The sequence below is a fragment of the Mesocricetus auratus genome, unplaced genomic scaffold (assembly GCF_017639785.1).
Source record: "Mesocricetus auratus isolate SY011 unplaced genomic scaffold, BCM_Maur_2.0 Super-Scaffold_100031, whole genome shotgun sequence".
In the NCBI taxonomy this organism is placed as follows: Eukaryota; Metazoa; Chordata; class Mammalia; order Rodentia; family Cricetidae; genus Mesocricetus; species Mesocricetus auratus.
Genome location: NW_024429212.1, coordinates 7,570,190 through 7,587,576, shown reverse-complemented (window position 1 = coordinate 7,587,576; position 17,387 = coordinate 7,570,190). Strand labels below are relative to the sequence as shown.

The following is a 17,387-nucleotide window of genomic DNA, read 5'->3' as shown; positions in this document are numbered from 1 at the left end:
TCTGCTTCTGCCTTCCAAGTGCTAGGATTAAAGGCGTACACCACCACCGACTGACCCTTAGATTTGAAGTGTATTTTTAAATTTATTCTTCAGACCGAAGTCTCTCTTCCCTCCACTCCTCCAGCTCCCTTCCCCTCCCCTCCCCTCTTCCCCATATCTATCCAGTTCCCTAAGAAAAGAACAAGCCTCCCAGGGACATCACCTGAACAGAGCACAACAAGATACGATAAGATCCGGCAGAAAACCTCATGTCAGGGCTGGATGAGGCAACCCAGCAGGAGGAAGAGGGTCCTCAAGAGCAGGCAAAAGAGTCAGAGACTCCCGCTGTGGGAGTTCCCCCAGACACCCAGCCAACAATGTAACCTATGCAGAGGACCTAGGGCAGATCCATGCAGGCTGTGACTGCCACTCCAGTCTCTGTGAGCCCTGCGTAGTTGATTCCATAGGCATACTCTCCCTGTGACCCACAATTCCTCCTCTGAGCTCTGAGGAGAGGGTCCCGATGGAGATCTCCAACCTGGGCTCTCTCTCCACCTACTGTTTGGCTGTGGGTCTCTGCATCTGCTCCCATCAGCTGCCAGAGGCAGCCTCTCTGATGAGGACCGACTAGGTGGGGATCTCAGAGGATAGCAGAGTACCATTAGGAATTACTTCATGGATGCTTTCTTTTTTTTTTTTTTTTTCTGGTTTTTCGAGACAGGGTTTCTCTGTATTGTTTTGGAGGCTGTCCTGGAACTCACTCGGTAGACCAGGCTGGTCTCGAACTCACAGTGATCCGCCTGTCTCTGCCTCCCGAGTGCTGGGATCAAAGGCGTGCGCCACCAACGCCCGGCCTTGGATGCTTTCTTTTGTTTTGTTTTGCCTAGTTGTGTTTGGTTCTATCTTAGGTCTTTGGGCTATCCAGCCTCGGGTTCCTGGTCATCCAAGCACTGTGGGGCATGGGATCCCACTCAGTGGCATGGTCATAAAATTAGACCCGTCATTGGTTGGCCACTCCCACAAATTCTGTGCCACCGTTGCCCCAGCAAATCTTGCATGGAGGATAGTTTGTAGGTCAAAGGTTTTGTGGCTAAGCTCATATCCTGGTCCCACCACTAGAAGCCTTGCCTGATGTCTTAGTTAGGGTTTTATTGCCGTGATGAAATACCATGAGTAAAAAGCAAGTCGGGGAGGAAAATGCTTATTTGATCTGCACTTCTGTATCACAGTTTATCACTGAAGGGAGTCAGGACAGGAACTCACACTGGACAGGAGCCTGGAGGCAGGAGCTGATGCAGAGACCATGGTGGGTGCTGCTGACTGGCTTGCGCAGCTTGCCTGCCTGCCTGCCTTCCTTCCTTCCTTCCTATTCTTCTCTCATACATACACCCTGACCACAGCCTCCCTCCCCCTTCCTCCACTCCACAGGCCACCCCATCAACTGCTCCTCCCCTTTCTCTCAGAAAAGAGCAGCCTGTTTTCTTATAGAAGCCAGGACACCCAGAGGTGGCCCCTTCTGCAGTGGGCTGGGCCCTCCCCATCAATCACTAATTAAGAAAATGTCCTACAGCTGGCTCTTACACAGGTGTTTTCTCAGCTGAGGTTTCCTCTTCTAGCTAATACTAGTTTGTGTGTCAAGTTGACGTAAAACCAGCCGGCACAGCTAGCTGCAGATGATGGGCAGTGCAGGCTCTGGATCCTCCTTTACTAGGAGTCCTCACTGCGGTCAGCTCATAGATTCCAGGTGGTTCCACGGCACTAGGTTTCCACACCCTTCCCATGCCCTCTCTTCCGTCCTCATTAATAAAAATATAATAAAAGAAATGAATCAAAAAAGCCGTGTGTGGTAACTTAATATTTAAATACTCTAATTTTATTTGCTGCTCACTGAGTGCAGTTCTCCTTCACGCACGGTTGTGGCTGCTCTCACTCTGTCCTGTCCCCAGGTGCGGGCAGGCAGTGGCTGTCCCCTCTGCCAGTCCTGGTACTTAGGGCTAGGTTAGTTTCCCCAGGAGTTGTCTGATTCTCCTGCTTTTCTGAAACTTCCGTTTTTTCTTGAGATGAGTTCCTGTCAGGGAAGAGATTTTCGTGAGTAAATGTGAGTATCCCGCTGTTTGTCGCCACAGCCTGTGCCAGACCCTGTAGTGTCTAATATCAGTGGCTCTGGATGGGGTTCTGGATGTGTCTGTGACTTCAGGTGCCATCCAGGTACAAACGGGAACAATTATGGCTGGAAATCATGGAGGCAGGAGCATGAGGTATTGGTCAGTCTGCATTCACAAAGCCAGGAAGCAGAGAGACATGCATGCCCACTTTCTCCTTTTTAAAAATTGCATGTGTGTGTATGTGCCTGTGTGAGTGGCTGTGTGTGTGTGCTTGTGTGCGTGCGTGAGAGAGAGCAAGACAGAGAGACAGAGAGAGAGCACCAGAGCGTGCATGCACGCACATGTACACAACTCAAGTATTGTGTTCGCTTTTAGCACGTGGGTCCCAGGGACAGAAGTCAGGTTGCGGGTTTGGCAGCAAGCGCCATTACCAGGAACCCTGCCCATGGGATGATGTCATAGCTTTTGCTTACCAATAGCTCTTCGAATAGTGTCAATGATTTTCTCCAGAGCGTCAAGGCTTTTCATCTGAAAAAGTGTTTCTCTCTCTTCGTCTGTGGAAACAGTCAAGAACAGTGAATAGACCCCATAGTTACTGTTTAACTGCAAGCTTTTTGAAACTAGGCCACCTGGGTCTCAAAATACAGAGCGAGCATATACCATATGAGCATGTTTGTAGCCTGCTGCCCTGTGGCCACCAGGAGAGCTAGAAAATTCAAACAGTCATAGCCACTCGCCATCAAACAAATGAAGCTGCAGGGCCAAATGAAATGTTTTAAAATCCTGGAGGCAGGAGAATTCTCACAAACCCAAACTGAAAGCCGTTCCACGGAGGAACTGGCCAGCGTTCTTTGAAGTCATCAGAGACACAGTGGATGAGGGAGCAGCCATGTTGGGGACACTGAGGCACTAGAGGGGGTGATGTTTGCACATGGTGTGTGCATGTGAACCAGAGTTCCCAGGAAGAGCTATGCCTCATGTGAACCTCTGCGTGGCAGGTTGGCTGTCGGAACTACAGTTGTCGTGGAGAAGTTAGAATGCTGTAAGCCTAATGCAGTCTATGTGGGCGTCTTTTACCCCTTCCTAGCCATTCCTTCCCCACCACAGTGTCTGACTAACATCTTTGTGACTATTAGGTAAAACCTTCTGGAGTGTATAAACAGACCCTTGGCTTCCGCTGATCCAGAAGCTAAGAATGTCCTCAGATAGTGTCGAGCTGTGTAGCAGAGATGTCTCGCTCGTCTGTACTGCCAACCTGGCTTCCACTGATGTATTTTTAACAGTGTCTGGATGTGCAACTTCCTTTGTACTGTTACTGTAAAAACTTGGTGAAACTGTGAACTTGTTTGAACATGGGATTTGGGGTGACCTGGATCTATGCTCCTGGGCTGTGGCCACTCATATCTGGTCTCAGAATGAACTCTCTTGTGCCCCCCATGAAGGGAGCAAGACCTGGGATTTTGTCATTGTTCATTTGTTTCTATTGTAGCTAGTGCTCATGGCTTATTTAAGAGATTTGCAGGAATGAATGTCTGCACCCTGATTACCAGCCACTGACCTTGAAGTGCTGGGAAATGAATTTACAAGCTCTTTGTGACACTTCTGAAGTTTTTTTTTTTTTGTAAGCTTAAAATGTCACAATGGGTGCTATTTTAAGCGCCTTGCTCTCTCTTTCTCTTTTAACCTGGCCTGGGTTTTTTCCTGATCCTTGTTCCCTAGGTGACATGACCATATAAGCAGCCCATTTCTCCTCCCAGGCAGGCCACCACAGATCGCTAGTCTCCCTCCCTCAGCAGCGCTTGGCAAACAAGCATCTGTTTACATCGGTCACCTTAACCCTAACCCTAACCCTTAGCCTGTAGTGGAGGCCACAGTGTGTTTTCTTCAGTTTCCTTCCTGCTGTCTCCACAGCTGCAAGGCCCCAGATGATCTCTGACATGAGAGCTCTAGGAACATCTCAGCCCTTTCCCAGAGAGAGACGCATTGCCTTGTCCTAAGCCAGGGAGATTCTGAGGGGCCAGTTAGCCCCCAGGCCACATGCCTCTACTTTTCCTTGGGACCCTCTGTTGCAAGCTGAAATGCTACAGGTATTGCATCACCTCACACCCTCTGCCACCCATGTACCCCTGCAGCAACCAGACACGGGGCTGGTCCCCCCACACCCCGCTTCTCCTGCAGCCAGAGCAGCCCCCCTACTCCTGCAGCCAGAGCAGCCCTCCTCCCCCGCTTCTCCTGCAGCCAGAGCAGGGTTTCCACGGGACAGGGCTGGAAACATTCGTTCTCTAGCAGGCTGGCACACACTGGCTACCCTGGGTCGTTGTCACACAGCTCTTGGCTGGGCGATGCACACCCAGAAAGGTCCATGTGAAGATCAAGGTGACACGGAACAGTGTGCTACATCTGAGTTTGACATCAGGGTTCCGGGGCCTGCAGCTCCCCTCCTGTCCTCTGCTCTCTGTGTCCTCAGCTTTGGGCAGAGGGCACAGCACCACTGGCAAAGACGGATGCCTTTTACTCAGCACTGCGTACCTGCTGTACCCGAGGCAGCTCTGGGCAGGGGCTGCAGCTTTGATAATCTTCTAGACATCAAGAGGCCATGAGCTCCCCATTCAAACAAAGGTTCCCGGTTGGCATGTGGGCCTGGCTTCCTGGCTGTTTCAGAGACTGAGAGCTTAGGGCAGCCTCCAGGTCCAGTAATGCTCGCAGCTTGCTCACTCCCCTGGTTGAGTCTGGAATTCTTTTCCCCGGGAGGGGCTCCAGCAGAGGACCTGGCACTGGGGCTGAAGGTAGCCTGCTGCACTTGGCCTTGCCACACTGACTTCTACTTCTGCTCTACCCGAGTCCATGATGTGACCGTGGCAAGAAGCTGCATGGCCACAACCGTCCCTCTGTGTCCTAGAGGCCTGAAATAGGGACTGACCAGAACTGAGGAAGAGGAGTAAAAATCAGGATGTGGGGTTCACAGTGGTCAGAATGAGCCTTGTGCGGAAAGACCTGTACCATGACAAGATACAGGACCAAAGCAGTTCTCGTCAGGTCTCCATATCAGAACGACCTGTGTCACCCTGTCACACCCCCCAGATTCAGTACAAAGCCTGTGAAGTACAACTCCTGTATGAAGCTTAGCCATCACTCCTGAATGTGTGCTCTTGCTTTGAAGATTTGTTGTAAAACATTTTTACTTGTGTGTGTGTGTGTGCGCGCGCACATGAATATGTGTATGGATATATGAATCATACATGTGCAGGTGTCTGTGGAGTCCAGGCGATGGTGTTAGATCTCCAGTTGTGAGTTGTTTGACATGAGTGCTGGGAATCAAACTCAGGGCCTCTGTAAGAGCAGCAAATGTTTTCAATGGCTGAGCCATTTCTCCAGCCCCATGTTAGATATGTTTGCTAATAAAACCTCCTTCCAGTTCACATCTTGTCTATTTGAATTCTTCTTGTCTAAGACAAGAACATGGAAACAGTGGATGGAGACCTTTGCCTGCCTTCTGTCTCTAAGATCTGCCTAGCCTTCATCACCTGGCAGGGGTTTCCAGGGACCTGAGGGCTCTGTCCACATTGCTGCTGCTGAGACCTACGGTCTCCTTTCCCTAGGACACACCAGGCAGCCCAAGGGCCCTCCTTCCTACTCTGTCACCTTCTTCTTCTGGGTACTCTGTCTTCCTATCACCAGGCTGTCACACTGTCTCTGATGATCTCCAAATCTCCTCCAACCAGGCCCGCACCTTCTTTGTCATGAAGTCATAACTCATATGAATTTTCAGTCAGGCCCCGAAGAGATTTGGCTTGGTTGCTGGGGATGCATCTCAGGGACTACTTGGGGAGGGAGGGACTCCATGTAGTGGCCATGGATCAGACCTTAGACTCGGGCAGCAGTACAAGCAACATACCAGATGGGTTTTGGATATTGCTGACTTCAGTGAGCAATCACACTGTCCCCAGGGGTATAGCCAGCTCCAGGGCTCTGGTGGTACCTCAGGGTCCCCTCTCCCTATGTTATAGTCTCATCTCCTTACCCATAAGGCTGTTCTATCTCTCTCAGTCTGCTTTTACATAGGCCATCCTGTGTCCTATGGAATCACCTGTCCCCTCTCTGACTATAGGCAGCTTCCAGAAGAATCCTTTCCTATTGATCTACATCAGCTAATGTCATCAAACTCGCGAGTGGGACAAACTCCGGTATCAGAACACTTATTATAAATAGACCTGTGCTCTTCTTTATGCCAAGCATGCCATCCCATGCTTCAGCATCTGGAGAAGCCACAGAGGATTGCAATGCAGTTTCCTAGGCCCATTCAATGCAGTTGTACATTCCCTCTCCTACACCTGCAGCCACAGTCAGGCCCCGCATGGGGCTACTCTATGGGCAGTGTACATGCACATCCTGTGCTACACATACATGCATATCCCTCGTTATATCTGTTCTTTACAGTGAAAAACTGTGTCTTCTGTAGGTGTCAGTGGTGGCAGACTCGTGATGGAGGGAGGGTTTTCTTCCCCAATTCCTGCTCTGCCCCAGAGGGGGACACTTTATCTGCCCTGCTACCTTTTCTATTCAGGAAGAAGCGATTCAGTTGGAAGTCTCTGGGAGAGGACAAAGCTTGCGTTCTTTTCTGGTAACTGCCCACTCACAAGAAGATGTTTCCTCTGGGCTAGTCTGGTCTGGGTTCTGGAGGGTCAAACCCGGTGTGGGGCTAGGGAGCTGTGCCCCAGGGCAGGACTAGACACTCGGGACATCCTGAGGCTCAGGACACAGTAGGAACCCTACCTAGCCAGCAGCCAGCAACCCCAGCAGAAGAATCTCTGTTCTCACCTCACCCAAGCAGAAGCATCCATCTGCACCCAGCTAGGGCTCCCCAGTTAGGTTCTGAGCCCAGGAAGGGGTTTGTGGGGTACATTTACCATCAAAGGACATGGCATCTAGGGTCCCAGGAGGGAGCTGCTTCTCCTCATGCCTCTTAGGAGCACTGAAGTCTTTCCTGTGGGCTTCTTTGATGGAGAACATAGAGAAAACAAAACAAAACAGGGAAGCGTTTTCCTGTTACAGGCTTGTGACCATTTCTAGCCCAAGCCCTATTTTACAACATTAACCTGGAAGGATGGCACAGTGTCTAAGTTCTACTTGAAATATGTGTTGGAAAGTTAATCTTTAAATAGTCAGGTGTCATCCAACCACCTTGAGCCTGGTGGTTTGGCACTGGGCTGCTATACGATGAACAAACCCTTAGAATCTAGTTATTTCTGAACTAAAACCTCCTGGGAAGTGTTGAGCGTTCCTGCCTCTGAATGCGCCTCCCCGAAGCCTCTCCTCGCCACTGTCTGGCGACTTCTTCCCTCATGCCCTGTTACGCCCATCTGCCCACGCAGGCTCACAGTGTGGAGCCCCGCTTCGTCTTTGTCCCTGCTCCCCTGGACCTAAGTCTTATTTGACCATATGGGGTAACAGGAGGCTGCCCTTAGCCGTCGGTGAGCACGAGGAGATGGCGTGCGTTAAACTACCGATCCGGCTCATCCCTGAGTCTGTGTTCCTGCAGTGGCTGAACCCTACTCACATCCAGGGCCTAAGAACGGATGTAACCCAGAGATCACGCCAGCGGGAAGCAAGCCACCTTCTGCCTCGGCAGTGACTCCGACACCTCCACCATAACAGTGGCCTCGTGTGCACTCGCCCCTGCCCAGATACGGCTGAATCTGGTGAGTGCTCATGGACTAGGGCCCTGTGGTCAGCACCCTGGGTCTAAAACTACTTGCGGCTGTGGGGTAGAAAGGTTGTACTTGCTTTTTTCCTTCGTTGTTTTTGGCTCTGAAGTTGTTGATGGGCTTTGACCTTCAAAATATGATGCTTTCCCTGGCTCCAAAATCTCCCGGACGAGAATTTCATCTTGGGAAAAGCACACAAGGACGTGTTACAGAGCCAGTGGCGCAGGGCAGATATTCTCTGAAGAACTGAACGTCAGGCAGCCTGTCACACTGTGACTAGAAAACTCAAGGAGCTTGTGGACAGTGGCCTTTGCGCTGGAGAACTCATCTGGGGAGGCTGGCCATACTTCCACCTCCCGAAATTCAGAAAGACTGAGATTATGTGAGTTTCTCCTCAGGAAACCCGTCAGCCAGATGTTGACCGTCCCTCAGTACCCAAAGGCTTGATCCTCAAAGGTGGAGCCTAGAGGGAGGTCTTTAGGTCACCAGGGTATCTACAAAGGAGGTGGTAGGATCCTGGTCCCCTTTGTCTCTTTTGCTCCTTGGTCATGAAGTAAATGTTTTCTACCATTACACACCTGCACCTTGAAGTGTGACCGGTTGCTCAGAGCAACAGAGCCAACTAAACAAGGACTAGATCCCCAAAACTGACCCAGATAAATCTCCTCTCTTTATAAGTGGTTATTTCTGGCATTTTGTCCAATGTGAGAGAAATCTAATACACTCTTTAAAGACACAGTACCAAAACATAGCCCTGGCCCTGGTCATGATTCACTTTCTGTTCTATGACCATTCTTTCCTGATAACCCTCAAGTGCTACAGAATAACTTCCTTGTTTTCTGCACACGTCCAGCCTTTCTTTGGTGTAGTGTAACTCGAGCTGTCCTGGAACTCACTCTGTAGACCAGTCTGGCCTTGATCTCGAAGATCCGCCTGCCTCTGCCTCCTGAGCTGGACTTTGTATCCAACCAAGTCTGGCTCCCATTCTGGCTCTTTTCTCACTCAGATAGGAACAAGGATGAGTTTCTTTGTGTTGCTAGCTGTCAGTGAACTTCTGTAAAATGGGGTGCTTGTTTATCTCATGGCTTTTTGTTTTTGTTTTTGTTTTTCGAGACGGGGTTTCTCTGTGTAGCTTTGGAGCCTGCCCTGGCACTCACTCTGTAGACCAGCCTGGCCTTGAACTCAGAGACTGGCCTGCCTCTGCCTCCCGAGTGCCGGGATTAAAGGCGTGCCACCACTGCCCGGCTGTGTCTCATGGCTTTTATAAAGTCAACAGCACCCAGCGTTGTGTGGAGATCATCGTGGGAGCTAAATAAACAGCAGCTGGAAATTGCCTCTGCCTCTGCAACACGATGGCCACCCTGACCCGGGACAGTGCCAGGAAGCCACCTGAAGCTTATGTGTGAACCACTCTTTGTGGGGTCAGAGGATGAGGCCTCTTGCTGGGCGGGAGCCAGGTCTCCTGTATGTGACGTGGGAGTAGCTTAGGAGGGTAGACAGGGTAGCATAGGTGAGCATTGGCTGGGAGCATTGGTTCACTCATTCATGTGACCACTCCAGCTGGTGAGACCGTGATGATTCCCCACCCCAGTCCAGACTCAGAAATGAGCAGAGCTGACCTTCCTGGAGAGGTCCCTCTTGGGAGGGGCCCTGTCACCTGGTAGCATCTCCATTCCCATCAGGACCCTTCTGACGAGGCTCAGATCTGAGAGCAGCCTCGTAGCCATGTCCTGTGCTCCCTTAGTTTACTCCTGACCCCATTTGACAGGTGGCCATGGGCAGATAGATGCCCAGAGGTGACCCCTTTCCCACAGTGTCTCAGGGTATTAAGAAACAAGTCACAACTCTGCTCAGACGGCTTCTCCAGGCCTCAGTTTACCAAGTGTAAAGTGAGGGGTGGTACCAAGTGGTGAGCACAGTTCTCAGGACAGACCTGGGCATGTGGACCCAGAAGGGAATGTAGCTGGTCCAGGCAGAATTGGCCCCTGGGTGTGAAGTACACACTGGACTGTGTAGGCTCTGCGCTGAAGACTGAGCACCCCATCAACCACTTGGCCTTGTTTCCATGCTGTACTCTGCCTCTGAGGGACAGTGTGGGCCGGACTAATGGTCCACAACTTGCTGTGCCCAGAGCCCTTACTGGAGAGTTGTAGGAAACCCTGAGGTAACCATGTCCAGGCAAGGCCACAGAGGCTGGAATCCTGGGTAGAGGCCAGGTCCTCACCACCTTCCTGGGGACCGAGGAGTTTGAGGGGCTGTCCCTTGGCCCCAGGTCTACTGTGTCAATGTAGCCGGCTAAATGCGGCTTCTATTGTGGGAGGCCTGAGCAGGGTGTTTGAAACGAGTCTGCGGGTGAAGACTACTGCTGTCTGGACACCACTCCGAGAGGCAAAGCTCCATGCGTGTCCGGTTCTGACAGCCATTCTGACTTCAGTAACTTAGTCAGCACTAACGCCGTGGGCCCCAAGAACGTGACTCCGACCTCAAACCAAATCACTTCCTGTGACTGACACCAGGTGTCTGGGAAAGGCCTGCTGAGCGCCCACCCGCCCTCACCATGGAGCAGGTGTTCCACCTGGGGAGTCCTTACCAAACACTGTAGCTATATCGTCATCCATATTTTTTAAACTTGGCAGTTGTTCAGAACTTGAACCTGATAGGGAAATAAGAAAAACAGTCCTATAGTTTTACAGCATTCATTGGTTTTCACCTCCCTCTCTGTGAACGGGAAGTTGTGAGGGATGGCCCCAGCCTGCTCTAGAGGAAGGAGCCTGTGGAGGGTGCTGCTCTTTCCCATGTGTGCTGAGGGAAGCCCTCCAGGACTCGAGTTTCTCATATGGAAGATGGGAAAGGTATTACCCATGGGACTGCTGTGTGGGTGGAACCCATGATCTCCCCAGGTGTCCTGAGTAGAACCTGCGCTCCTGGTCACTGGAGTCACCCTTGTGGATGGTAAGACAGTGTCCACACTCAGGGACAACTCAGCTCTATCTCAGGGGCAAAGAAGGAAGAGGGTCACATGCTTTGTTTTGTAGGAAGCAGCGCTTTGCCTCCTGCATGGCTGGTGATACCATCTGAGTGGTCACCAGGCCAGGAAACTCCAGCCTGGGATCCCATAGCAGCCCAGAGCCCAGCTTGGCACACAGAAGAAGCACTTGCCCAGCCTCTGACTAAGGCTTTTCCATGTCGCCAGCCAAACACTCGCTTTGTCCTGTGACAAGAAAACACCTCCTAAGTGTTTTTATCCTAGCCCCTGGGTGACCGTCACACTCACTGGTGCTACCTGAGTTTCTCTCAGGAGGAGGGGAGGGCCAGAGGCTGGTCACCTCATTCCTCCTGTGTGAGGAGAGCCCTCCTGGGTGGTCTGTCTGCTGGTAAGAAGTGGAGTCTCTGATGAGTGAGCTGAAGCGATCTGGATGGCAGTTGTCTCCGGGGCTGTCATATCTGTGACATCTGCTCCATGATGGACAGGAAGAGCTATGCTGGGCTCATAAGGTCTAGCTATATCTGGACACTGTGGGACTTCTGAGGACCAGTTTCTCTTCTGCAGCATCTGGCACACGCTTCCTCCTTCTGACACGACCTTTGTTTATCTCAGGGGCTGTGGTGTCTCTTCATCTGGTACATCGCTTAGTTTGAGCTCAGGGTTGGCCTCTTCTTCCAACTCCCAGGTCCTGGGACCCCCAAAGATGGCAAGTAGGGCCACCATACCTTCCCTTTCTGAGGCACAGAGCTCTGTCTGGGATAACTAAAGTTGCAGCTAAACCAATGAAAAAGCTGTTCTCAAAGGCTTTAATGATGGACAATCTGCATCCCAATGTGCTCATCTGCATGGCTCAGGACAATGGGAAATATGTAAGGAGGTCTGTGATGGTGATGACAATTGCTTCCCAGTGTGCTGACCTTGGTAAATGAAGCAAATACAGTATAGTTCTCTTTGCATGAGACATTAATGGAACATTACGAATGGGTACAGCTGCGCAGCGCCAGCACTTTGTTAAAAATATTCTTTTCATCTTGCGTCTGTCCCGTAATCACAATGGAAGCATTGTGCAAGTCAGCGTGCGCACATGCGTGGTGTGTATGCTGGTGTTGTCCACGCCTGTTAACGCGCCTTGTCAGATGTAGCTGCTCTACCGTGCTTTTCCTGTTGTCACCTCCTCCTGAAAGTCGCAGCTTCCAGACAGCACACACCCACAAGGTCAGAACACTCTGAAGTCTTCTCAGTGCCCGAGTCAGCACATTCTGGCCCCAGGAAAGTTCACTGTTGCTTTCGGAGTTCACTCCAGTTAGTTGAGTGAACTGAGTCAGAACCCTTCATCACAGGGCTCACACCAACGGCTCTCCTTCTTCTAAGTGGATAGCATCTTCCCGTGAGGAAACCACACATGCTTGCAGTCACAGCTCTTCTCCTGGCAAGCAGTAAGAGCATCCCAGGATGGGGTGAGGATAACTGTGGTACTCTCAGGGCAACAGAGAAATTTTCCTTTCATTGGCCCCTGAGGAAGGCCTTGGGGGAAGGGGATCACACAGGGATATATGGTCAGATCTCAAGTCTAGAAAGACCTTGGGAGTCACACAGGGCTGTGGGCAGGTCTCAAGCTCAGAAGACCTTGGGGGTCCTGGAGGGCTATGGCTAGGTCTTAGGCTAGGGAGACCTTGAGAGTCATACATGGTTGTGGCTAGATCTCTTGTGAGGTTTGTTTTTCTTTTACCTGTCTGTCTGTCTGGTTTTTGTACAGGGTCTCTCTACAGAACTTTGACTGCCCTGGAACTTGCTTTGTAAACCAGGTTGGTCTTAAACTCAGAGAACTGCATACCGTGGTCTCTGGAGGGTTGGAATTAAAGGTGTGTGCCACCACACACAGCCTAGACCTTGTGGGAACAGTTCTACCATTCTACAACTGATGGATATCACGACGGCCCCCAAGGGTTCATTGCAGTTTCAAACTAGAGAAGATCGTGAATGCCATCCCAGTTTTGACCAGGTCTTAGGAGAAAATAAATGACTGGACAGCATTGAGAGCAAATTCCTTAACGAACACCGTTGAGGAAATCTCAGGCACAGGCAAGAGTTGTGCACAGGAATAGAGACACTTGTGAGGACTGGCAGAGACACTTGTGAGGACCAGAACCCTGTGCCTAGTCTGGGTCCTCTGACACCGGTCGATATGGAATACTTTGCCCTGGCTATGTTTCTTTATGAAAGAGGGAGGCCAACCATACATTGGTAGATTCTTTAACTTAAAGACTAGGGAAGATAGGAGCCCACTCAACATAAGCCAAGTATGTTTAAATGTAGGAGAGCTGAAGTCCACTCCTACCATTCACATCACAGCAATAGCAGGAACTAGCAGTACGAAGACTTTGAACCTGAACCTCTCAAAGACCTCACTGTAGATAGACCTCATGTCCCGTTAGCTCATACACTGTGGGCAAGTCCAGAGGTGGTGGTGGCACATACCATGTTTCCAGCTGGTGGTATTATACTTTCCTGAACTGCTAGAGGGACAGTGCTCTTGTGAGACGAACCAAGAAGGAAATAACGTACTGTGTCAAACCCACTCACCACCGCCAAAGAGTCCACATGGAAATGAGACTGTGAGGTTCAGTAGGGGTTCAAGTGAAAGGCATACAACAAACCAAGATTCCAAAATACATCAAGCACAGGCTCACCTTGGCGACCCTCACAGGGTTAAGCTAGCCAAAATCCCAGCATGGATGGAAGGAGTCCCAAGTCCCAGAGGAGATGGCTGCTGAGCAAGGGAGAGTCACTCTCTCCTTAGGATGAGGTCACTAGTAGGTTGCTCATGCCCAGTAGCTTGACTACTTATCATGTGTATATGAGCAACATCAATTGGACTTGGGGTTATGTGGGGGGGCACTCCATGGAGCTGGAAGGAAGTAGCGGTAGATGAATATGGTCGGTCTACGCTGTGAAGTGTGTATGGAACTTTCAAAGATTAAAAAAATACTATTAAAAAAACCAGGCTGCTCTCTAAGAAGGTGGTGCGTGACAGTGGAAGAAATATCCATCCCCACGGATGCACAGATAGATGTCAACACAGAAACACAAGTTACACGAGAACAAAGGGTGACACGACTCTTCCGAAGTTTATGACTCTCCAGTGACTAGCTCTAAAGATAAGTAAAGTGATGAAACGACAAAAATGATTTAAGGGATCTATAAATAAATAGCTGAACAAATCACAGATGACAACGTTGGACATAGAAGTATTTCAGTAAGGAGCTGGAAGTTGTGAAAAACAGACAGCTGGACACCTGGAAAAGAAACACCCAGCAAGTCACACAAGAACATGGTAGAAAACCTCACAGAAACATTATATCAAGTGAAAGAGAGACTGTTCGGGGCTTGAAGCCAAGGCTGGCGTGTAACCACACTAAGAAAATACAAAGAAAGGCAGAATAAACTAAATACAAAATCAACAAATTAACTAAGTGTAGTGACACTTGCAGTTAATCCCAGCTCTTGGAAGGCAGAGGGAGGCTGATCTCTGTATGTCAGTGGCCAGCCTGGTCTACATAGCAAGCTTCAGGCCAGCCAGGGCTGTCCAGTAAGACCCTGTCTCAACAAAACAAACAAAAATGTCTTAGTCACTGTTCTATTGCTGTGAAGAGACACCACGACTAAGACAGCCCTTACAGAAGAAAGCATTTCTTTGGGCGCTTGTTTCTAGTGTCAGAGGCTTCGTCCATTATCATGGTGGCAGGGGACATGGCGGCAGGGGACACGGTGGCAGGCATGGGGTTGGAGAAGTAGTTGAGCACTGCATTCTGATCTGCAGGCAGACAGAAAGAACAACACTGGGCCCGGCTGGGACTTTTGAAACCTCAAAGACCGCCCCTTGTGACACACTTCCTATAACAAGACCACACCTTACTCTAGGGCCTCAGTAATCCTTCTCACATAGCGCCACTCCCGGAAGACTAAGCATTCAAATATATGAGCCTGTAGGGGACATTCTTATTCAAACTACTACAACCTCCCCCCGCAAAAAAATTCCAGAAGCAAAACCAACCATTTAAAAGGAAATGATGGGTACTAAGTAAGTGACTGGAAGCCTATTCAGTAATAAAATAGCAGATACTCCCCACACACAAAGTCCTGGTGAAAATATGGACACACAGGCCAAAATGGAACTGTCTACCCCTGATTTCAGTGAAACTGCTGTAATACCAGGAGTGAGGTTTGTCGGCTAGAGAGATTGATGAAATCTGGGGATCTCTCCCTTCCCATTGCAAGGGACCTGAGCCACAGCAGAGGACAGAGAGCCTCAGAAAAGAGCACTGTGCTCTCAGTGACAGCTCAGGACCTTGTCTCCTGGGTGCTTCCAGATTTTCTGAGGTTTACAATCAGTGGTAACCATTACACCTTGCAGTAATGACTGGCCTCCATTCTCCAATCCAGAGACACAACTCAGCAGTTTGGATTAAAAAGCAGGATTCACCTTAGGCATTGCCTCCAAGAAACACATCTGTCAAAGAGATACAACCTTAGTATGATGAATCATCGAAGAAATCCAGAAGGAAGAATAAATCCTAGAATTGAGTGTGAGTTAGAATCTACTGAAACCTGTGGGATATACTAAAAGCACTTCTATGAGGAAGCGTGAAGGGCAGTTGGATGGCTTTGCAGGCGAAGACACCAAGCCTGATAGGAGGAGAGCACCTGCTTCCTGGCGAGCTGCCCTCTGACCTTTGTACACACACTGCGGCGTGCGCATGCACATACACGCTAATTAAACAAATACATGTCATTTTATTTTTAAAGAGGGGCTTTATGTAAGGGCCTATGCTAAAAAAAATTAGAGCTCGGATAAATAATTCGACGATTAATTGTAGGTCTTGGAAAAGCAAGAAGAAGCAGGATCCAATCATCAAGATCAAAGTAGAAGAGATGAATAGAAATGAAGAAACAATATAAAAGAGTTTGTTCCTTGAAAAGTTAGACTAGCAAACCGTTAGCCAAATTTACCAAAGGAAATGAAGACCTAAATACATAAAATTAGAGATTAAAAGGTAGGCACTGTAACAGATAACAATGAGATTCAGAAAATCAGGGAAAATTTAAATAGATGGAAAAAAGCAACGGGATTGAAGAAGTGATAATAATAGTAAAAACTCCCAATTATGAAAACCCCAGGTCCAGAATGATTTGCTGCTGAATTCTACCAAACCTTAAGAAAGAATGCTTAGAGAAACAAGGACTCCTGGTTCTTGAGGTTTCAGAGGGAGACAGATTCTGCCAGCTAAGGACTATTCAAAATAGGTCTTGATAAGGAATGTTTGCATTCTACCTTGAGAACTTAAGTGAGGGCATTGTAAAATCTCTGGGACAATTGTTCTAGTCTGTGTTTTAACTTTCATTAACTTACATAAATATTCTAACTTACCTAGAAGTAAAGGAAGGATGACAGGAACCTCAGGAAATGGGAAGGAATCAGTGAAGTGCCTGCCATGCAGTCATGGGGACCTGAGTTCATGTCCCTAGCACCCACATAACATCTGGGCGTGGTGGTGCACATCTGTAACCTCAGGCCTGGGAGGACAGGGACAGGTGGCCCCAGAGGTAGCTGCCCAGATAGTTTAACCAGTCACTGAGCTCCGAGTTGAGTTATATCTCAAAATATGTAGTGGCGATCGATAGATGACAGTGTCACCCTCTAAGTCTCCTTATGCATGTGCACACGTATACACATATGGCTTCATGGATGTGTGTGCCATGTTAGAAGAAATACCAAAGAACAAGCTAAAATAAACTAGCAAAATGTTCACAGTCATTTAAATTCAAGAACATCAACCCATCCTGAGGTTCTTGTCATCCTTCCCTTACTTATAGGTGAGTTAGGATATTTCTGCAAGTTAATGAAAGTTAAACCACAGAGTAGAAGTGTTCTCCCATAGATTTGCAGAATTTCAAAGTGCTTCATAGATAGAAGCTGGAATTGGTTCAGTGGTAAATTTGCAAAGGCAGGAAGGAGAATACCTTAGTCCGTTTGTGCTGCTATAACAAAAGACCTGATGCCCTGTCATCATAGAGAATATAAATTTATTCCTCACACTACGGCAGGTGTGGTGCTTAGGGAGGGCTACTCCTGGCTCCAGAACAATGTCCGGCTGCTGCATGTCCTTGGCAAACCAGTAACGTGCTACTACAGAGACCTTTTTGGCAGAGGCCTTAACCAGGTCACTAGGGAGAGCCCTCATGGCTTCATTACCATGAAGATCCCAGCTCTTACTACTGCCATTTCAACACCTGGAATATAAGAGGGGACACTTTCAAACAATCGCAGAGAAACGCATTACCCGCCTGGTTCGTGCCTACGGTTTTCTATCTGCCAGTCTCCTGGGGACTCTACCTGAAAACTCTCTATTCGGCCAGGGCTGCACGTCTTGCCAGCAGCACAGAAGGAAGACAGATACGAAGGTCCCCACTCCTCTGTTCGCTGCCATGGTCCCTCCAGCAGAAGGAGGAGGCCCTTCCCTGGAAGGTCTTCAGCTTCCCCGGCCTTGTCTCCTGGATACGTAGAATGTCCGGGACCTGTGACATCACCACCAGGAAGTGATCTGGGTTCCT

General features: G+C 49.4%; 1 protein-coding gene across 1 annotated transcript; it reads right to left on the bottom strand.

Moving 5' to 3' along the window:
* Positions 1 to 1,823: 1,823 nt before the first annotated feature.
* Positions 1,824 to 17,325, bottom strand: LOC101838760 (sperm acrosome-associated protein 7-like). The gene is made up of 6 exons (XM_021229045.2): positions 17,170 to 17,325; positions 10,380 to 10,442; positions 7,869 to 7,970; positions 6,992 to 7,078; positions 2,558 to 2,638; positions 1,824 to 2,047 (listed from the first exon to the last, which is right to left on the bottom strand). Exons 1-6 carry the CDS (start codon positions 17,261 to 17,263, stop codon positions 1,974 to 1,976), a joined length of 501 nt encoding a protein of 166 aa, XP_021084704.1. The 5' UTR covers positions 17,264 to 17,325; the 3' UTR covers positions 1,824 to 1,973.
* Positions 17,326 to 17,387: the final 62 nt, after the last annotated feature.